This window comes from Lepus europaeus, chromosome 20 (genome assembly GCF_033115175.1).
Source record: "Lepus europaeus isolate LE1 chromosome 20, mLepTim1.pri, whole genome shotgun sequence".
Lineage (NCBI taxonomy): Eukaryota > Metazoa > Chordata > Mammalia > Lagomorpha > Leporidae > Lepus > Lepus europaeus.
In genome coordinates, this window is record NC_084846.1 from 59779299 (window position 1) to 59795988 (window position 16690).

Below are 16690 nucleotides of genomic sequence, written 5' to 3' on the forward strand. Positions count from 1 at the left end.
GTACACATTAGCAGGAAGCTGCAATCTGGAGCAGAACCATCACCTGAACCCAGGTACCCGGATAGAGGAGGTGAGTGTCCCAAGTGGTGCCTTAAATACTACAGCAAATGGCTGCCCCACCTTTACGTTTTTATTCTGCTCTTAATGGCAGTGAATAATAGTAATAACAATTGCCAGAGCATCCTCCTATGTAGTCTGTGACAACAGTGTCTATGACTTTAACCCTATTTATATTTATTGGTTAAATGAGAATAATTGAAGAAAAATTGCCTTATCTTGTTTCTGAGATTGACTTAATCAACATTTCCCTTTAAAATATGTAGTTATTTTATAACTAGCTATTAACAGTTTGACAAATAATAATAGAATTTATAGTGAATTTTGGCTTAATGAGATGTGAACTTGGTTTGAGGATGGTAAGTCTAGACTAGGCTATCATGGAAGCTCTGTGAGAACAGGGACTATATCTTTGGTACCTTGTCTTTGCCTATAAATAGTAGACACTCAAGAAATCTTTATTGAATAAATTAATACAATGTGCTGCTCAAATATTTCCCTAGATTGCATAGGTTCACTATCATTATCTCATTAAATAGGTAAATTGAAAATCCTTTTACTACTACTTACTACTTATGTTTCCTGCTTAGAAAATATACTTTAGCAATGAAAAACCTCAGGTAAAAATAGCAAAAATTAATGACTTATGAGTTAATGTAATCGATAGCCATGGCCTTCTGATGCATGAGGTCTCTTGAGGAAGAAAAACCTAAACTAAGGGACCCCATGGTGAAAAGATTAAATATAGATGTTCTGTATTGTGAGGCATACATCGTAGATGTGATCAGCACATAAATGGTTCAGTTCAGTGACTTATTTGGCACATTGTGCTGGCAGTCCGGTGATCATTGTGATGCCTTGCATCTTCATGGCACTCTTTCTGCAGACACTGTGGATTCCAGCCTCTCACCTGGTTACCACAAGCAGTGCTGTGAGGGAGAAAGGGACAGTGGTGTTCTCACTGGATGTGAGTGGATGGAGGCACAGAGGGTTAAGTAAATAGCCCTGGCCATTTGCTGTGTGGTGACTGACTAATAAAAATGCTTTTTCACATCTAATTCATCACACCTGCATATTTGAACCTTTCTAATTTGACAGAAGCAGAAATAGGTGCCGGAAAAGAGGCACAGAGCTGAGAAAATGAACAGTAAGTACAGCACAAGACCTCTTAGTTATGGTTTAGACTTCAAGAGGTTGGGTTTTAAAAGATCTCTCTTCCTCTGAGCACTTAGGTAAAATATTGTGAAATCCCACTGTTAAGTACTGTGTGACCTTAGGCAAATTTTTCCGTTCTCAACAAAACTAGAGAGTTTATCTTTACTTGAGATATTCTAGGACTTTAAGATTGTTGAAGAAGGAAAGCAAGATTTGTTTTAGAAATAACTCATTGATTTAGATGAAATATGGTCAGTTCACGTTTACAATGGCCAAGAACAGGTGTTTACAATAACTGTCTATCATCCTGCAGGTCCAAAGTGTCCTTTATTGTCCTCTAAAAATTTTTCCTGTGAAATATGTCGTCTCTAAGATTATATAAAAAGTCATCCAGTGCAAACCAAATGTGAAGATGGCAGTATTGAGGTGGTCAGTGCAGGAAGCTGGGATGAAAGATCTCAGGAAAGGAAGAGGGGTCATCACCGGTCATGTTCAGAAGAGGTCAGCAGGTGATTGTTGGCGTGATCTCCTGGAGTCAGCCGCATGTGGCAACAACGTGTGGCTCTTCTTCTCCTTTGATCCGTGGCTAGGAAGGAGAAAGAAACATTGAGGAGAAAAGGTGGGCATTTAGCTTGGCAGTTGGGACACCTGTGTCCTGTGACTGAGTATGTGGATTTGTCACCTGGGTCCAGCTCCTGATTTAGCTTCCTGCTAATGCAGATCCATGCTCGTGGAAAATAGATGACAGCTAAAGTGATTGTGTCTGCTGCCCACAAAGGAGTCCAGCTCCCAGCTTTGGCCTGGCCCTGCCGTGGCTGTTCGTGGTATTTGGGGAATGAATCAGTAGATGTGAGTTCTCTCTGTCTCTATCAAAGAAAGAGAGAGAGAATTGAGGAGTAGCAGGTGGTTAAAATATCAGAAGCTTTGGATACTCTAGCTTCTCTGTATTAGTAAAGGCCCTATCTATATCCATGTAACTAGCTTTGATTACATAATTATCCTGAAGAAATACAAAATCATCAGTCCACTAGCAGAGTTCTTACTGAAATGTATGTTTCAGGCCCCTGAATTGTATTGTTAGTAATTGTACTTGATATTTATTGTATACTCTGTGCCAGACACGTGGCTAAATGCTATACTTGGAATATCTCATTCTCACAAGTATTTGAGATAGTTATTGTTTTTTTTTTTAATTTATTTTATTTATTTGAAAGACAGAGCTACAGAGCGAGAGGTCTTCCAACCGCTGGTTCACTCCCCAGATGGCCCCAACGGCTAGAGCTGTGCTGATCTGAAGCCAGGAGCCAGGAGCTTCTTCCAGGTCCCCCACGTGGGTGCAGGGACCTAAGGATTTGGGCCATCTTCCACTGCTATCCCAGGCCATAGCAGAGAGCTGGATTGGAAGAGGAGCAGCCGGGACTAGAACCGGTGCCCATAAGGGATGCCGGCGCTTCAGGCCAGGGCTTTAACCCACTGTACCACAGCGCCGGCCCCTAGATAGTTATTGTTACTGTCTTTCTTTTAGAGACAAGGTTATGGGATTTTTAGACACTAGAAACTTGCTAAAATATTCCTCTAACAGAGAACATAATAGATTACTTTAACACATTGCTTTAACAGAGCATCAGAGTTTAATTCTATGTCAAAGAGAAATTGAGCTTCCTGTGATCTTTTGCTGTGAGGTTTCCTTCCTTTACCTTCTTTCATATTGGTGACCATGTTTCTGTGTTTCTGTGTGTAACACTTCTTTAAGCATCTTTTGCAGGGCAGGATGAGTGGCAACAAATTCTTTCAGTTTCTGTTTGCTGTGAAAAGTCTTAATTTCACCTTCATTCACAAATGAGAGCTTTGCAGGATATAGTATTCTGGGCTGGCAGTTTTTCTCTCTTAGTACCTGGGCTATGTCTCGCCATTCCCTTCTAGCTTGTAGGGTTTCTGATGAGAAGTCTGCTGTGAGTCTAATTGGAGATCCTCTAAGATCCTCTGTTAAAGCAATGTGTTAAAGTAATCTATTATGTTCTCTTGATGTCTGTTAAATTCTAATTGTTCAAAAACAGCTGAATTTTTATTAAGAGCTATGGGTTATTTAAATATGTGCTTTTTTCAAAAATTTGAATATCTGCTGCTCATAAAACTAAAGCGTTGCTGGTTCTGTGTTTAGCTGTCCTCCTATAGGTTCCTATGGACTTTTTCCAGCCACTTTTATTGTATTCAGTACTTTGGGATGGCTCTGTAAACAGATGAAGCCAATAATGTATTAACAGTACCAACTGAGAGAAAGTATGGTTAACTGAGGTTACTAAAAAGAAAAAGCAATTCAAATCAATTGGCAATCTACAAAAAGAATTAAAGATTTTAAAAGCTATTATTAAAATTGCTATATTGGTCTATTATGCTATATTATATGTGTGTACATATTGTATGTCCACATGGGGAAATTTTATTAAGAGTTTTATTTTAAATGGCTTATAGATAAGATTGTCCATAAATTCAAGCTGCTAAAATCAATCAAAGATACATTTTAATTTGTGGGACCTGAATCTGTGTATCATATGTTTTAGACTTGTTGGTAGAAAGAAACTAAAAACATTTTAGATGGTTGTGCTTAAGTTTACTGGTTAAACAAACTACACCATGTTAGATATTTAAGAGGTGTTTTCAAATACATGATTCTTAAAATTTATAGAAGGCATTGGACCTTCTGGTAAATGTTTTCTTAAGTTGTTATCTAATGGTTGAAACGGTTTGCTAAGTATTCATGTGATATTGCTATTGTCAGCAAGCGATCTAGGACTTGCTCCCTCATTTCTCTATTCTAAGCCCAACTTGTTCTTTCATTTCTCTATTCTCCTCAAGGTAGGAAACTAATTCTATTATGAAGGAATCTGTAGGATGCACAATTTAATCTTTAGACCTTATAAAAGAGATGGCTAACATTTTTCTGCAATAGCATAGCCAAAATAAGAACTCAAATAATAATCTCATAGCTAGATTCACTTCGCCATCAGCGAAGTATACAGTAAGTAGAAAAAACCTCCCTTTCAGACCAAAGGGAAAGAAAGTTTTAAAGTGAGAATATAATTTTCCTCATGGGCATTGTCTACCTTAGAAAAACTACTACAGAACATGCCTGTGACTATAGACTTGTAGTTCAGGCCACCGAAGATTAGAGATGGGACACGGGCACTCCCTTGACTTGCATCCTCTGGTCTGCTTTAACACAAACCAGGAGGAAAAGAAAGCTAGGCATCAGAAGCAATGGGTGGCAGGCCTATTAATGGCTGATCTGTACAGTGATCTGCCCTCAAGGAGACCCAACAGGCCAGTCCACTGCAGTGGCTTTCAATGTGGTAAGCCTGGGCTTCAGCAGAAGTCAGCTTGTGAAGAGCCCTGCCAGCTCTGCCAAGAGTTGGATCACTGGAAATGGACCTGCCCTGGAGTCGAAGGATGCCCAGGTCAGAGCCACAGATCTTATTGGCTCTAAGCTGAAAAGCCCTTCACTCAGCCCAACTTCCAAAGTGACCACTGCAGCTGAGGGGATGGTCAAGTAGGGTCAGCAACATTGCAGGCAGAACTGTAAATTTCTTGTTAGAGATGCCCCCTGCCTTTACCTGGCCAGCTCTCCTCCCAGGCCAGCCAAGTAATGAAAGTCAACAGAGTGCCTTCCCCTAGGAGGTTCACACCTCCCTTAGGATATACCCCATGGGAAGAGATAGATAGGTCTGGGCCTCTGAATTTACAAGGCCTAAAGCCCACCAGATTATTATCAAGCCCCTTCTATCAGGTTCTATTTGCCTCTCAATCAGAAAAATTACTTGTAGCTTAGACAGCACCTTTCTTAGCTCCTCTAATAATGACTCTGTCCTTTGTTCTAGGCCCTGTCTAGTGCACTTGGGCCTCATTCCTTTGTAATCATAACCTCTACTCTACCACCAATGGCTCTACTCCCAACATGTGTGTACTGATGGTCCTCTTCCCCACTTAATGCTGTATAATTGTTCAAACCTGGTAAATGCCACTCTTAGGATCATTGGTTACTATCCCCACTCTGTCTTTTATGACCTTGTCTAAATATGATCAGAGTCGGTAAACTTGGAAGGCTTCCATAGCCTTGGCAACTCATGACGACAGCCTAGGATGGTTACTGGCGCCATAAACTAGAGTGTCAATTTGTTGGGTCAACAACAGGAGCCACTGTGCACTTGCTCCTCATGTGGGATCTCTGTCCTTAATGTGCTGTACATTGTGATTTAATGCTATAACTAGTACTCAAACAGTATGTTTCACTTTGTGTTTCTATGTGGGTGCAAACTGTTGAAATCTTTATACTAAATTGATCTTCTGTATATAAAGAGAATCGAAAATGAATCTTGATGCAAATGGAAAGGGAGAGGGAGCGGGAGGGGGGAGGGTTGCGGGTGGGAGGGAAGTTATTGGGGGGGGGGAAGCCATTGTAATCCATAAGCTGTACACTGGAAATTTATATTCATTAAATAAAAGTTAAAAAAAAATATTCCTCTAATATTTTAGATATGACAGCTCTAGAAATTCCATAAGAAATGTGAGGGTGGGAAATGGTTATATATAAGTTATATATATTTGCATATATATTTATAAACATTAAATATTTATAAATAAATAAATATATATGATGCGTATGGACTTTCTTAACAGCCCATGTTGGGAAGTAAGGAATGATGTGAAGTACAATAAAGAATTCTGTTGGAATTTTTTTTTTTTTTTTTTTTTTTTTTTTTTTTGTGGTGTTGCAGCAGTTGCTTGAATTGAATTTTCTTGGAGGCACTAACTTTGGAATCAGAAAAACCAGAATTTGAAGATCAGTTACTTTGCCACTTAAAATGGGTGCCATTTAAACGAGTCCTGTGGCTGAGTTTCCTCATCCGGTGGATGAACATATCATCCTCTGTCTCTTGTTTATTAGAAGTACAGTGTAAAGCCGCCGCCTGCAAAAAAAAAAAAAAAAAATCATGAAAGGTACAGATTATAAAAAAAAAAAAACTACACACACATTTCAACATTAATTTGTACCAAAATAAATTTTTAAAATTCTATTTTCCAAGAACTTTCTCAAGTACCCTTATAGAAGACCCATAAGCCATTGAAAGTAGAATAAAACATTTTCTATAACTGTGCTGTCTGGAGGTGGAAGCTGTTAGTGATGATGGGGTAATGTGGTCAGCACTTGTGATATGCCAGGGGCTGTGCAAACTGCTTCATACCATATGATTAGTTGTAGCCTTATGGGGTGTCTTCTGTGATTACGATCCCATCTTTTCAGAGACAAACTAAGGTCTAGGAAGGCGGAGTTAAAGTCACAGAATTAGCAGGTGGTACAGTCTGGTCGCAGGGTAGTTTTGACCTTATAGCCAGCACACGATGCTCTGCCTAACTTTGTCTTATTTTGTGATGTTTTACTGATTTGAGGATGCTGATTTTAATGTCTGAAGTTTATTGTACAACATCCAGTGGACAAGTGGATGAGTGTGAGTTTTACCTTTAATTCTTTAATTTTCTAAAAATTTGGTTGTTTTTATTTATGGCATGGTTTTCCAGTGTATTCTGAAAGAGCAATCTATCCAAATGCCGTGTTTGCTGTTTCACTCCCTACTGGGAGATTTTTCTTCATTGGATAATTTGGAGGTTTTATTTTATTCTTGTTTCTTTAATATCTTGATTAAAGGATTAGAAAACCCTTTTTTCAGGTTTGAGCTACTAATACCAACTTGCACACAGCTACAATCCTGGGGGACTTTGATTTGCCTTTGCTGAATGGATAAACTTAGCCGCAGAATTCCCTCCCTTCCCCCGCCCCCGCCTGTCCTTGTGCCTACTATTGGCCACGTGACTTGTCCGCGGTCTCTGCACACACTCTGGGAATAGGCAGAGGACGAAACTGTGGAAATAAGCTGCAGACTGAGGAAGTGACTGGGTTGGCCTCATGAGTATTGAAGAAGTGGGTTCATGGTTTCAGAGTAGATAGAAACTGCTCAGCTCTTCCACGGCCCTCCTGTTACCCCTTTGTGTCTCAGTGGGTCAACGTTTTATTTGGACTTAGTATGTTAAGAATCCAAAAATGATGCTGCTGCTGCTGCTTGTTTTCTTGAAGCTCGGAGTCTCACCTAAATTGATGAAGGGTCTGCATGCTTGTTAAGTGTTGTAAGGGAGGTTTTGTAATAGGTGTAGTGTGGAACAGCTGAACACGTGGTTGCAGGGGAAGAAGAAGGTCTGTCCTGAAGAGGGTCCATTTTCCATTTAGGAACAGGAGTTTTCCAAGTGGAGAAGCTTGGTTAGCTAACATCTCTGGGAAAGAAGACCAAACAGCCAAAGGGAGAGGGTGGATTATTCTGGAAATGATAAACATTTTGTTATACTTGGGAGAGGATGGGGTAAGGAATGAGCTGCATAAATTGGGCAGGTTGGGAAATGCACACAGTGGTAAGGGAGCCATTGGGAGGGGTCACCTGGGGTATGGCGTGATAAGAGTTTGACAGAAATCATGCTGGCGCCAGTGGGGAGGGGAGGACGTTGATGGGAGGGCCGTGGCTAATGTGTTGCTCGTTGTTTGCCTTCCAGCTTTCTCCTGTGCTTCCGGGGAGTATCTAGAAATGAAGAATCAGGTATGCAGTAAGTGTGGAGAAGGCACCTACTCGTTGGGCAGTGGCATCAAATTTGATGAGTGGGATGAATTGCCAGCAGGATTTTCCAACATTGCAACCTTCATGGACACTGTGGTGGGCCCTTCTGACAGCAGGCCAGACGGCTGTAACAAGTAAGAACCAAGGGAGCCTTTGGGCCTTGACTGAGCGCTTGAGAAGGGTGTAGTTGAGGGTCATCTTGGCACTTGCAGACAGGAAGCTAATCGCCAGGAGTCATTTCTTCTTGGACAGCCATTACAAATAATGTAGCTGAATCTTCATGAGGTTGAAATAATTGCCTTCAGGACATAATAGATACTGTATGCAAAAATGCAATAAAGCTATTAGAAAAACAAATTAATTTTTTTCATATTTATAAACTGCACTTGTCAGTGGTGTTTCTATTAACTGTGCTCTATTTGTTGGAGAATTTCATATTTTTTTCCTTTCCTTGGGAAGGATTGCATAACCTTTGTTTGGACACTTGGTTTTCTCCCATAAGAGAGAGTAGTTTAAGGACCTGAGGCGGAAAGTTCCTTGGGTTAATTCTTGTCTCTTCTATAGCAGATTATTAGCTTTGACTGTGGCAGTACTGGAGGAATATTTATCTCTGGGCTGTACTCTGTCCTGCCCTCTTTGTGGACTCTGTGCTATTTCCTGTCATATGGTCACGTTGAGAGGAATTAAACTTAAGGCTTCTGCCTACCCTCTGATAAAAAGGGCCCCCCAGGAGCTTAACATTTCTTTTTACTATGAGCTAAGGATGTAGAGCTAAGGATGCTGGGGATTTGTTGAGCTGTGATGAAAGACGCGTCCCCACCCTCCCTCCATTCATTTCTCTCTTTGTGTCTGTTTCCTTTCTCTCCTCTTTGCTGTTGGTCTCCAGTTTCTCTCATACAAATGACTTGATATACTTATTTTACTCTTCTGGATTATTCCTCTAAAAGTGTGTTATATATATTTTATTTTTTATGTAAAAGGCAGAGTTAGAGAGAGAGAGAGAGAGAGGGAGAATCTTCCCATCTACTGGTTCATTCCCCAGATGGCTGCAACTGACAGAGCAGGGCCAGTCTGAAGCCAGGAGCCAGGTGCTTCCTCCTGATCTCCCATGTGGGTGCAGGGGCCCAAGCACTTAGGCCATCCTCTGCTGCTTTTCCAGGCACATTAGCAGGGAGCTGTAATAGAACTGGAGCAGCCTAGACTTACTGGTACCCATATGGGATTGCCAGCACTGCAGGCAGTGGCTTTACCTACTACGCCACAATATCTGCCCCATGTCTGCATATTTTAAATAAAAAAGTTCCTTAGAGTAACATACTAGTAGGATGATAACAGACTCCAGATCTTTATTTTGGTGTGCAAGATTTATTGGCATGGCTTATTATTATTTTTTTTAACCTGGAATAGTTTATTCATCAGAGAAGTTAAATGATGAGCACAAGTTATTCAATGTAGTGTCTTCTGGTACTCTTATAATTTCTCCAATGGAAATTTCACTTGGGTGTTGCTATGTCTGTCTTCCTTCCCCTTTTCCTTTCCCACTCATCTAATCTGCATTTTCTTTACTTCTATTTAATTGACTGGGTTATATAGGAGGTGTATGTTGAACTTCATAAGAAATTTTTAAGAGTTTTTCAAAATTATTATATTATTGTAAAATCCCATCAGTAGTATGTTTTGAGTTCTAGTTATTCTGTAGGTTCTTCAGTGTTAGTATTGTCATGTCCTGTTTTCCTTTACACATTCTAGTGTGTGTGTAAAATGGTATCTCCTTATGTTTTAATTTTACATTTCCCTGGTGTATAATAATGAACATGTTTCATATGTTCATTATCTACATGTTTTTTTTAATTTTGTGAAATTTCAGAGTGTTTTACCCATTTTCTATTTTTTGTCATTTAATTATTGAGCTGAAAGAGTTGTTTGTTATGGATGTGAGTAATTGCATGCATGTATTATAGTAATTGCAATGTACTGTTTGTCTCTTATACACACACATACACGCACACATGTCTGGCTTTTGCCTTTTCATTTTCTTACTGCTGTCCTTTGATAACCTATTGTTTAAAATTTGCAAAAGCACAATTTGTCAATTCTTTGTTATGGTTGATGCTTTTTTATATCTTAGGATATCTTTATTTACCCTTAAGTTGTGAAAGTGTGAAGTTACAACATGCATTCTTACAATAGTGTAGAGTTATTTACTTTCCATAATATTAAATTTGACAATAGTATAGTTACAATTACATTTTTTCTCTTCATGCTACTGTCATGTATTTAGGAACATTTAAAAGCCCTACAGTACAATGATAATATGTTTTAAATAACCAGTCGTTTTTTGAGTGACCTTACAAATATTTAGGAACTCCAAAGCCAACTCCTTGATTAAGAAGAGATTCATTTCTTTTTGTGTGTGTCTTTTAAGATTTTTTTTTTTTTAATTTACTTTGAAGGCAGAATTACAGAGAGGGAGAGCATGCGCGGGGGTTGGGGGAGATCTTTCGACTGCTGTTCACTCTCCAAATGGCCACAATGGCCAGGACTGAAGCCAGGAGTCAGGAGCTTCATTGAGGTCTCCCATGTGAGTGGCAGCAGCCCAAGTACTAGGGCCATTTTCTGCTGCTTTCCCAGGCACATTAGCAGCAGAGTTGGATCAGAAGTGGAGCAGCCGGGACTCCGGTTGGTGCCCATATGGGATGCAGGCAGCAGCTTCACCTGCTACGCCACAGGCTGGCCCAGTGACTGATTTCTTATAACACAGAACTGCCTGAAGATCTCAAAGGATGAAAAACCCACAGCATTATAATCTGCATGGTTGCCAGTCCTGGTGCTCTTTCTTCTTTAGTGTTGCTCTGCCATTTGTCTGTGTTTATAAATAAAACCTCAGAGGGTATTTGAAAGAATGGTTTTACATAAGGCTACTGAAATTGGTGGTCATCTATTTGGTGTCAGATTTCTGCGACAAAGACCAGTTTCCTGGCAAGCCGACTGTGTGACCCAACACAGGTCTAGGAAATCCTGAGTGCTAAGAGGCGAACTTCCTGAGTTGGCCTTGGGGTTCCAGAAAAGCTTCTGGTGTTTTCTGCTCAGCCCTGCTGATGGAGATTTCGTAGCTTTGCCAAACGAGAGGTTTCTGACCCACTGACAGAGTCCGTCCTGGTCTTGTTTCCCCAGCTCCTCCTGGGTGCCCCGAGGAAACTACATCGAGTCAAATCGCGATGACTGCACCGTGTCTTTGATCTATGCCGTGCACCTGAAGAAGTCAGGTTATGTCTTCTTTGAGTACCAGTATGTCGACAACAACATCTTCTTTGAGTTCTTTGTAAGGCCTTTTATATTCTGAAATTCACCTTTGAAGGGCCATTCCTGTCGCATTCCCATCCCATTGTATGCCTCCTCAGCTTTTTGTGTTAACTGAACCTTTTGATATTAAAAGAAAACTACTTTTTCTATAGTATTATTTTCTGGTTAACATTGTTTTTTGATGTCACCTTGCAGAGTAGCCTTGGACTTGTTTTACTTTTGCTTAGCATCATTAGGTGACCATTTAGTTTAGACTTTTTGTGTGACAAATACTTTTCTCAAGATTGGTTTTCTTTTTTTTTTTTTTTTTACAGCTACAAGTGCTATTTTGTTAAAATTATCTTTTTACCTATTTTTATTTTTACTTAAAAGAGTTTTTCTTTTTGAAGTTTCAAATATCATTTTACTAAACAGAATTACTTTAAGTATATTCATAGGAAATTACTTCAAAAGAAGTGGCTACATGTTTCTCTTCCTATGAATTTTGTAGTTTAAAAGTATAAGTGGACGGGATAGTTGATATCTCTATAGGAGATTAAATAGCATTATAGAATATAGGGTAAAGTGATAGTGTAACAGTGGCTATTACCACTAAATTTATTTAGCTATTTTATATAAAATGTCTCTAGCCTAGCACATAATTGTTACGGCAATGACCCAAATGCTTGGGAAAATGTTTTTAGATTGACTTCTTATACCAAATAAAGTGTGGGTTAAGCTAGTAAATGGGAAAATATCTATAAAAAGTTTGTGTGGTTCAGATTTTAGGACCAAATAAACTAACAATTCTAAAATAAATTTATGTTGCTCTTGGTAATAGCAATTTCGGAAATTCTGGTGGCAAGAGATGTTATCCATGAAAGAATGAGCCTTGGGTTAGAAGTCAAGCGATCTGGCTCTTGAAGCTTTGTATTATTGAGAAATTAAGTTGGCTTCCTGTCCTTAGCATTCTCTTCTATAAGGTGGATCATATGATAGCACCTTTTTTTAAAAAAAGATTTATTTATTTATGTGAAAGGCAGAGTTATGGAGAGGCAGAGGTGGGGAGAGAGAGGGAGAGAGAGAGATCTTCCATCCGCTGGCCGACTCCCCAAATGACTGAAATGGCTGGAGCTGGCCCGATCCGAAGCCAAGAGCCAGAGCTGCCTCTGGGTCTCCCACATTGGTACAGGGGCCCAAGGATTTGGTCCATCTTCCACTGCCCTCCTAGGCCATAGCAGAGAGCTGGATCGGAAGTGGAGCAGCCAGGACTTGAACCAGTGCCCACATGTGATACTGGCACTGCAGGCAGCGGCCTTACCTGCTGTGCCACAATGCTGCCCCGACCAGCACCTTTTAAGGTACCTCCTAGCACTAACTTTTTTTTTTTTTTGGTGATTTTCAGTGTTAAGCAACATTCAACCAAATTTATTTTTTAAGTTACACTTTGTTTGCAAAGCACTTCTCACAGTGAATGATTCTCTATTTCTTAGGGTGTTTTGATGATGTTGCTAAAATTAAATTTAAGAAGAAAGATAGTTATCTAACTGTTAGAATAAGTGTGTAGTTTGTGTTGCCCAATGGCCCTTTGAGAGCTGTCCAAAAAGGTACTCTTAGGGCATAAAATTTCCTTACTTCCTTCCACTGACGCCTTTGTGCTCCTGATTATTGTCTGAAAAGGGAAGGCAAGTTCACATTTCTTTTCATTGGTATTTCAGCATTATAGTTTGCATTTGATTGGCTCAGAGGGTCACCACTTCATAGTAATCATACTGATGGCTTGAAGATGGAAACGTGCAGTTGTGCTCTGAGAATGAAACATGCTGTATTACTTAATTAAAAGCAATAAAGTATTTAATTTTAGATATGTATGGGACTTCCATTAATCCTCTCCCCCCTCCTTTTTTTTTTCTTTTAAGAAAAGGCTGATACCTAAACCTTGAGCAGATGTGATTGGACTAAGTTTACAGCTTTGCCAGTTATCTTTAGAGTGAGTAGCAGGACTCGGGTCTCCAGATGACCGTAGAATGTCAAGCTAACACATGTCTACTTTCAGCTGTAACAAAGCGTTAAGCTAATCTACTCCTTGACCACCAAGGGTATACTTGGGGTCCGTATCTTCTTAGAAATGGCTTAACACTTGCAGGAAAGTAGTCATTAATTTACAAATGTAGATATGACACTTAAATTCAGTTAAAGTAAATATCCTCTGTAGTTGATATTCTCTGGTATTTGGATGGTAAGATATATTTTTCTGTTCAGTAAGGCTTTAGGAAATATGTTTTATGGAGAACATTTCTTTTAGGATCTTGTTCTAACCCTACTTTGTGAATGACAATTTTGTCACATTAGAAAGATGGGGTGTTTGATGTCATTGTGTTCTTTGTACTGTCCCACCCACGGGGTATTTTGGAAGAGTTGCTTGGGAAGCACAAGATGTTTGGTGCCAAAGATACTGGATGTGATCATTTGAATGGCAGATTGTTAACATGTACACAAAAATAAAAGCTTGGACTTTGACTTCTGCTGTAGACACATCTACATTTGGATTTCATCTTCTGGAATTGAAAACAAATCTGGCTTTCTGAATTAATTAATTAACAGTTGTACATGTCTCAAATAATGTAAAAATCAACTTTGTTCACATTTGTTTTATTGGGCCTGCATGATGAATGTAGGCTGTTAAGATGTTTGGTAAGTTGGGTAGATTTTTTTGTGATGTTTTCCTCTCCTTCTTGTGCATTGTTGATGTTGATGGTTCAGACTCTTCTCCAGACAGCGGCTCTCAGACTAACCTTTCTGTTACAGTAAAGAGGCAGCTCACTGAGAACCACTCACCCATATTCAGCTGTTGCTTAGCCTCCAGAGGCCTTGGTGTATTTATTTGGCTTATCGCCATTGTTGAGTATGTATTGAAAGAGGTTCTTGTAGCCTGTGCTGGGTACGTAGTTTAACTAAAGCTGTTGTTCAAGAAACTTAACTGAGACTCTTGTGTTTAATTCCCAGATTCAAAATGATCAGTGCCAGGAGATGGACACCACCACTGACAAGTGGGTAAAACTCACAGACAATGGAGAATGGGGCTCCCATTCCGTAAGTCACTTTTTGTTTTTCCTTCTTTCCCATCAACCCCATTCTTCTCCTAACCCTTTGTAGAAGTTCATTTTTTAAAAATATTTTATTTATTTATTTGAGAGGTAGAGTTACAGACAGTGAGAGGGAGAGAGAGGCAGAGAGGTCTTCCTTCCGCTGGTTTACTCCCCTAGTGGCTGCAACAGCCAGAGCTGCACTGACCTGAAGCTAGGAGCCAGGAGCTTCATCCGGGTCTCCCACATGGATGCAGAGGCCCAAGGACTTGGACCATCTTCTACTGCTTTCCCAGGCCATACCAGAGAGCTGGATCAGAAATGGAGCAGCCAGGACTGGAACTGGTGCCCATATGAGATGCCAACGCTGTAGGCAGAGGATTAACCCGCTGTGCCGGCCCATGTAGAAGTTCATTTCAAGAAAACAAGGACTGAGATTTTCTATAAATTTAGATAATTTTCAGTGAAGGAAGAAATTGCTGCTAAGTTTTCTTTTTGGTTGTTTTTTGCTACCTTTCTCTTTCTCCTTAGGTCCCTTTTCCTTCCCTTTCCCATCACACTCCAGCTTTGCCTCCCTTCAAAGGAGCAACGACAGGAGAAATGGCTATTCAGAACTGATGCCCAAAATGTTTCAGTGTGCTGCTTACAGCTGTGCCTGTCACATGGGATGGCATCACTGACTCTGTCATTGGAAGGCCTCGAGCTCCTTTCATGAGACTTTGTGTGCATTGCCCTAACCAGTGACTTTTGAATGTCTTTTGTTGGATCTCATGCTATCTGTGATGCTGGACAGTTCTGATTATTGCAAAATTCATCCATGTTTGGAGCCTCAACCTCCTCCTGTTTCTTTGCTACCTGTTGGTCGAGATTCCTCCTTCTCTGACCATGTCAAGTAAAGGCACTACTTACTTCTGCACAGGACGTCTCTTTAAATGCTTGGTGGTGATTGTTAGGTAACACGATGCATTCATTGAGGCACTGTTCCTTCGAGTGAGACATGGATGTAAAATCGAGCTCTGGTTTATAGTTGTGTTTCTTTAAGCAATCTCTTTGCATCTGATTTTTCATTTGAGAGATGGGAATGGTCTTGCTGCTTTGAGTGAGATGATGTATGGCAAGGACCTACTGTGGTGGCTGCAATGTTGGTTAAGGTCTGTTTAAGTGACCATTGCTGAGCTGTTTTCATAAGTGGTTTTTTCATTACTGCCTGTGTGGGCATAGCAAGTGTCTCATCCTATGATGATTGACACAATGTACCCTTCCAGAGTATTTTTAAAACTCTGTATACCTGATAGTAATATTAGTACCACTTACACTACAGTTATCCAATTACCCAGTCACATGGGCTTTGAAATTACAAATAACCCTTGACAACAAATCTGTCTTCTTCGATTATAAAGACTTAATACCAAGGGAGTGTGGTTAATGCACTACTTGATGATATACTACTCTGAATCTCTGGCATGATGAAGTAGTTGGGTAGATTTTAATTTTATACAACTTGAAGCTGATCAGCCATGGACTGCATAAAGGAAGAAAGGTGACAGTGTGAAATCAAAGAACTCCTAAAAATTGGTTCATTTAACTCCATCAGCATAAAATTGATCAGAAAGTTAGTTCGATTTAGAGTTAGGCAAATATTCTAGTGGCAAAGGAAGCAAATGCTAGACATAGTATCATTTAAGGTCTGGAATCAGTGAATTCAATTGAGTTATCCTATAAGAACAGTTCTATTTCTCTTACTGCTATTGCAGTGTTATTTATTGAATAACTTTAAAAAGAAGGAGATTCATTTATATTGCCTTTTTGTTTTCAGAGCTCAAATATCTATTTATGAAAACCACAGCCTATAAACATGCAAGTGTGATGAATGACTTTCATCCTTTAAAATATAAACCAAGATTTCATGCAGATTCTCTTAAAATCATTTTCTCTTCTTGTTCCACTTTGAAGACTTTTTTTCAATCATTTTGTCTTTTTGTTCACTCTTGAAGATTTTTGTCTCCTTTTATTACTATATTTTGCAGATTGGAGAACTTTTTTTAAAATGTCAGCTTCAGTAGAACTTAGAACTGAATTAATTGTACTTAAATTTCTTGGTTCTGAATTAGGGGCGTTTTATTAGTTGCATTGAAAAAAGTATCCAAGGCAGTAGTTTTGGAGATTAGGAGCAGCGGGGCTTACTGTCATGACCCAGGTATCCTGTGTTTCTTTTCATAGGTCATGCTGAAATCAGGCACAAACATACTCTATTGGAGAACCACAGGCATCCTTATGGGTTCCAAGGCAGTCAAACCAGTGTTGGTAAAAAATATCACAATTGAAGGTACTGTATTTAGTGGTTACTGTTCCAATCTTATAGTCTTTTACAATACTTATTAGTGCTGGTTTGGCTGTCTCAAGGGCTTATGAGATAGGAGTGAATATATTAGGCACCGTGTGAGTCTGCAGACC

At 39.6% G+C, this 16690-nt stretch overlaps 1 protein-coding gene across 1 annotated transcript in view; it reads left to right on the top strand.

The window, feature by feature from the left end:
* Nucleotides 1-16690, top strand: part of ELAPOR2 (endosome-lysosome associated apoptosis and autophagy regulator family member 2) — a 192671-nt gene that overhangs the window by 104340 nt on the left and 71641 nt on the right. Inside the window, exons 3-6 of the mRNA XM_062179066.1 lie at nt 7807-8002; nt 11043-11190; nt 14157-14243; nt 16457-16562. Of these exons, the coding sequence (XP_062035050.1) occupies nt 7839-8002; nt 11043-11190; nt 14157-14243; nt 16457-16562 (505 nt within the window). The 5' untranslated portion in view covers nt 7807-7838. The remainder of the gene's footprint in view (nt 1-7806; nt 8003-11042; nt 11191-14156; nt 14244-16456; nt 16563-16690) is intronic.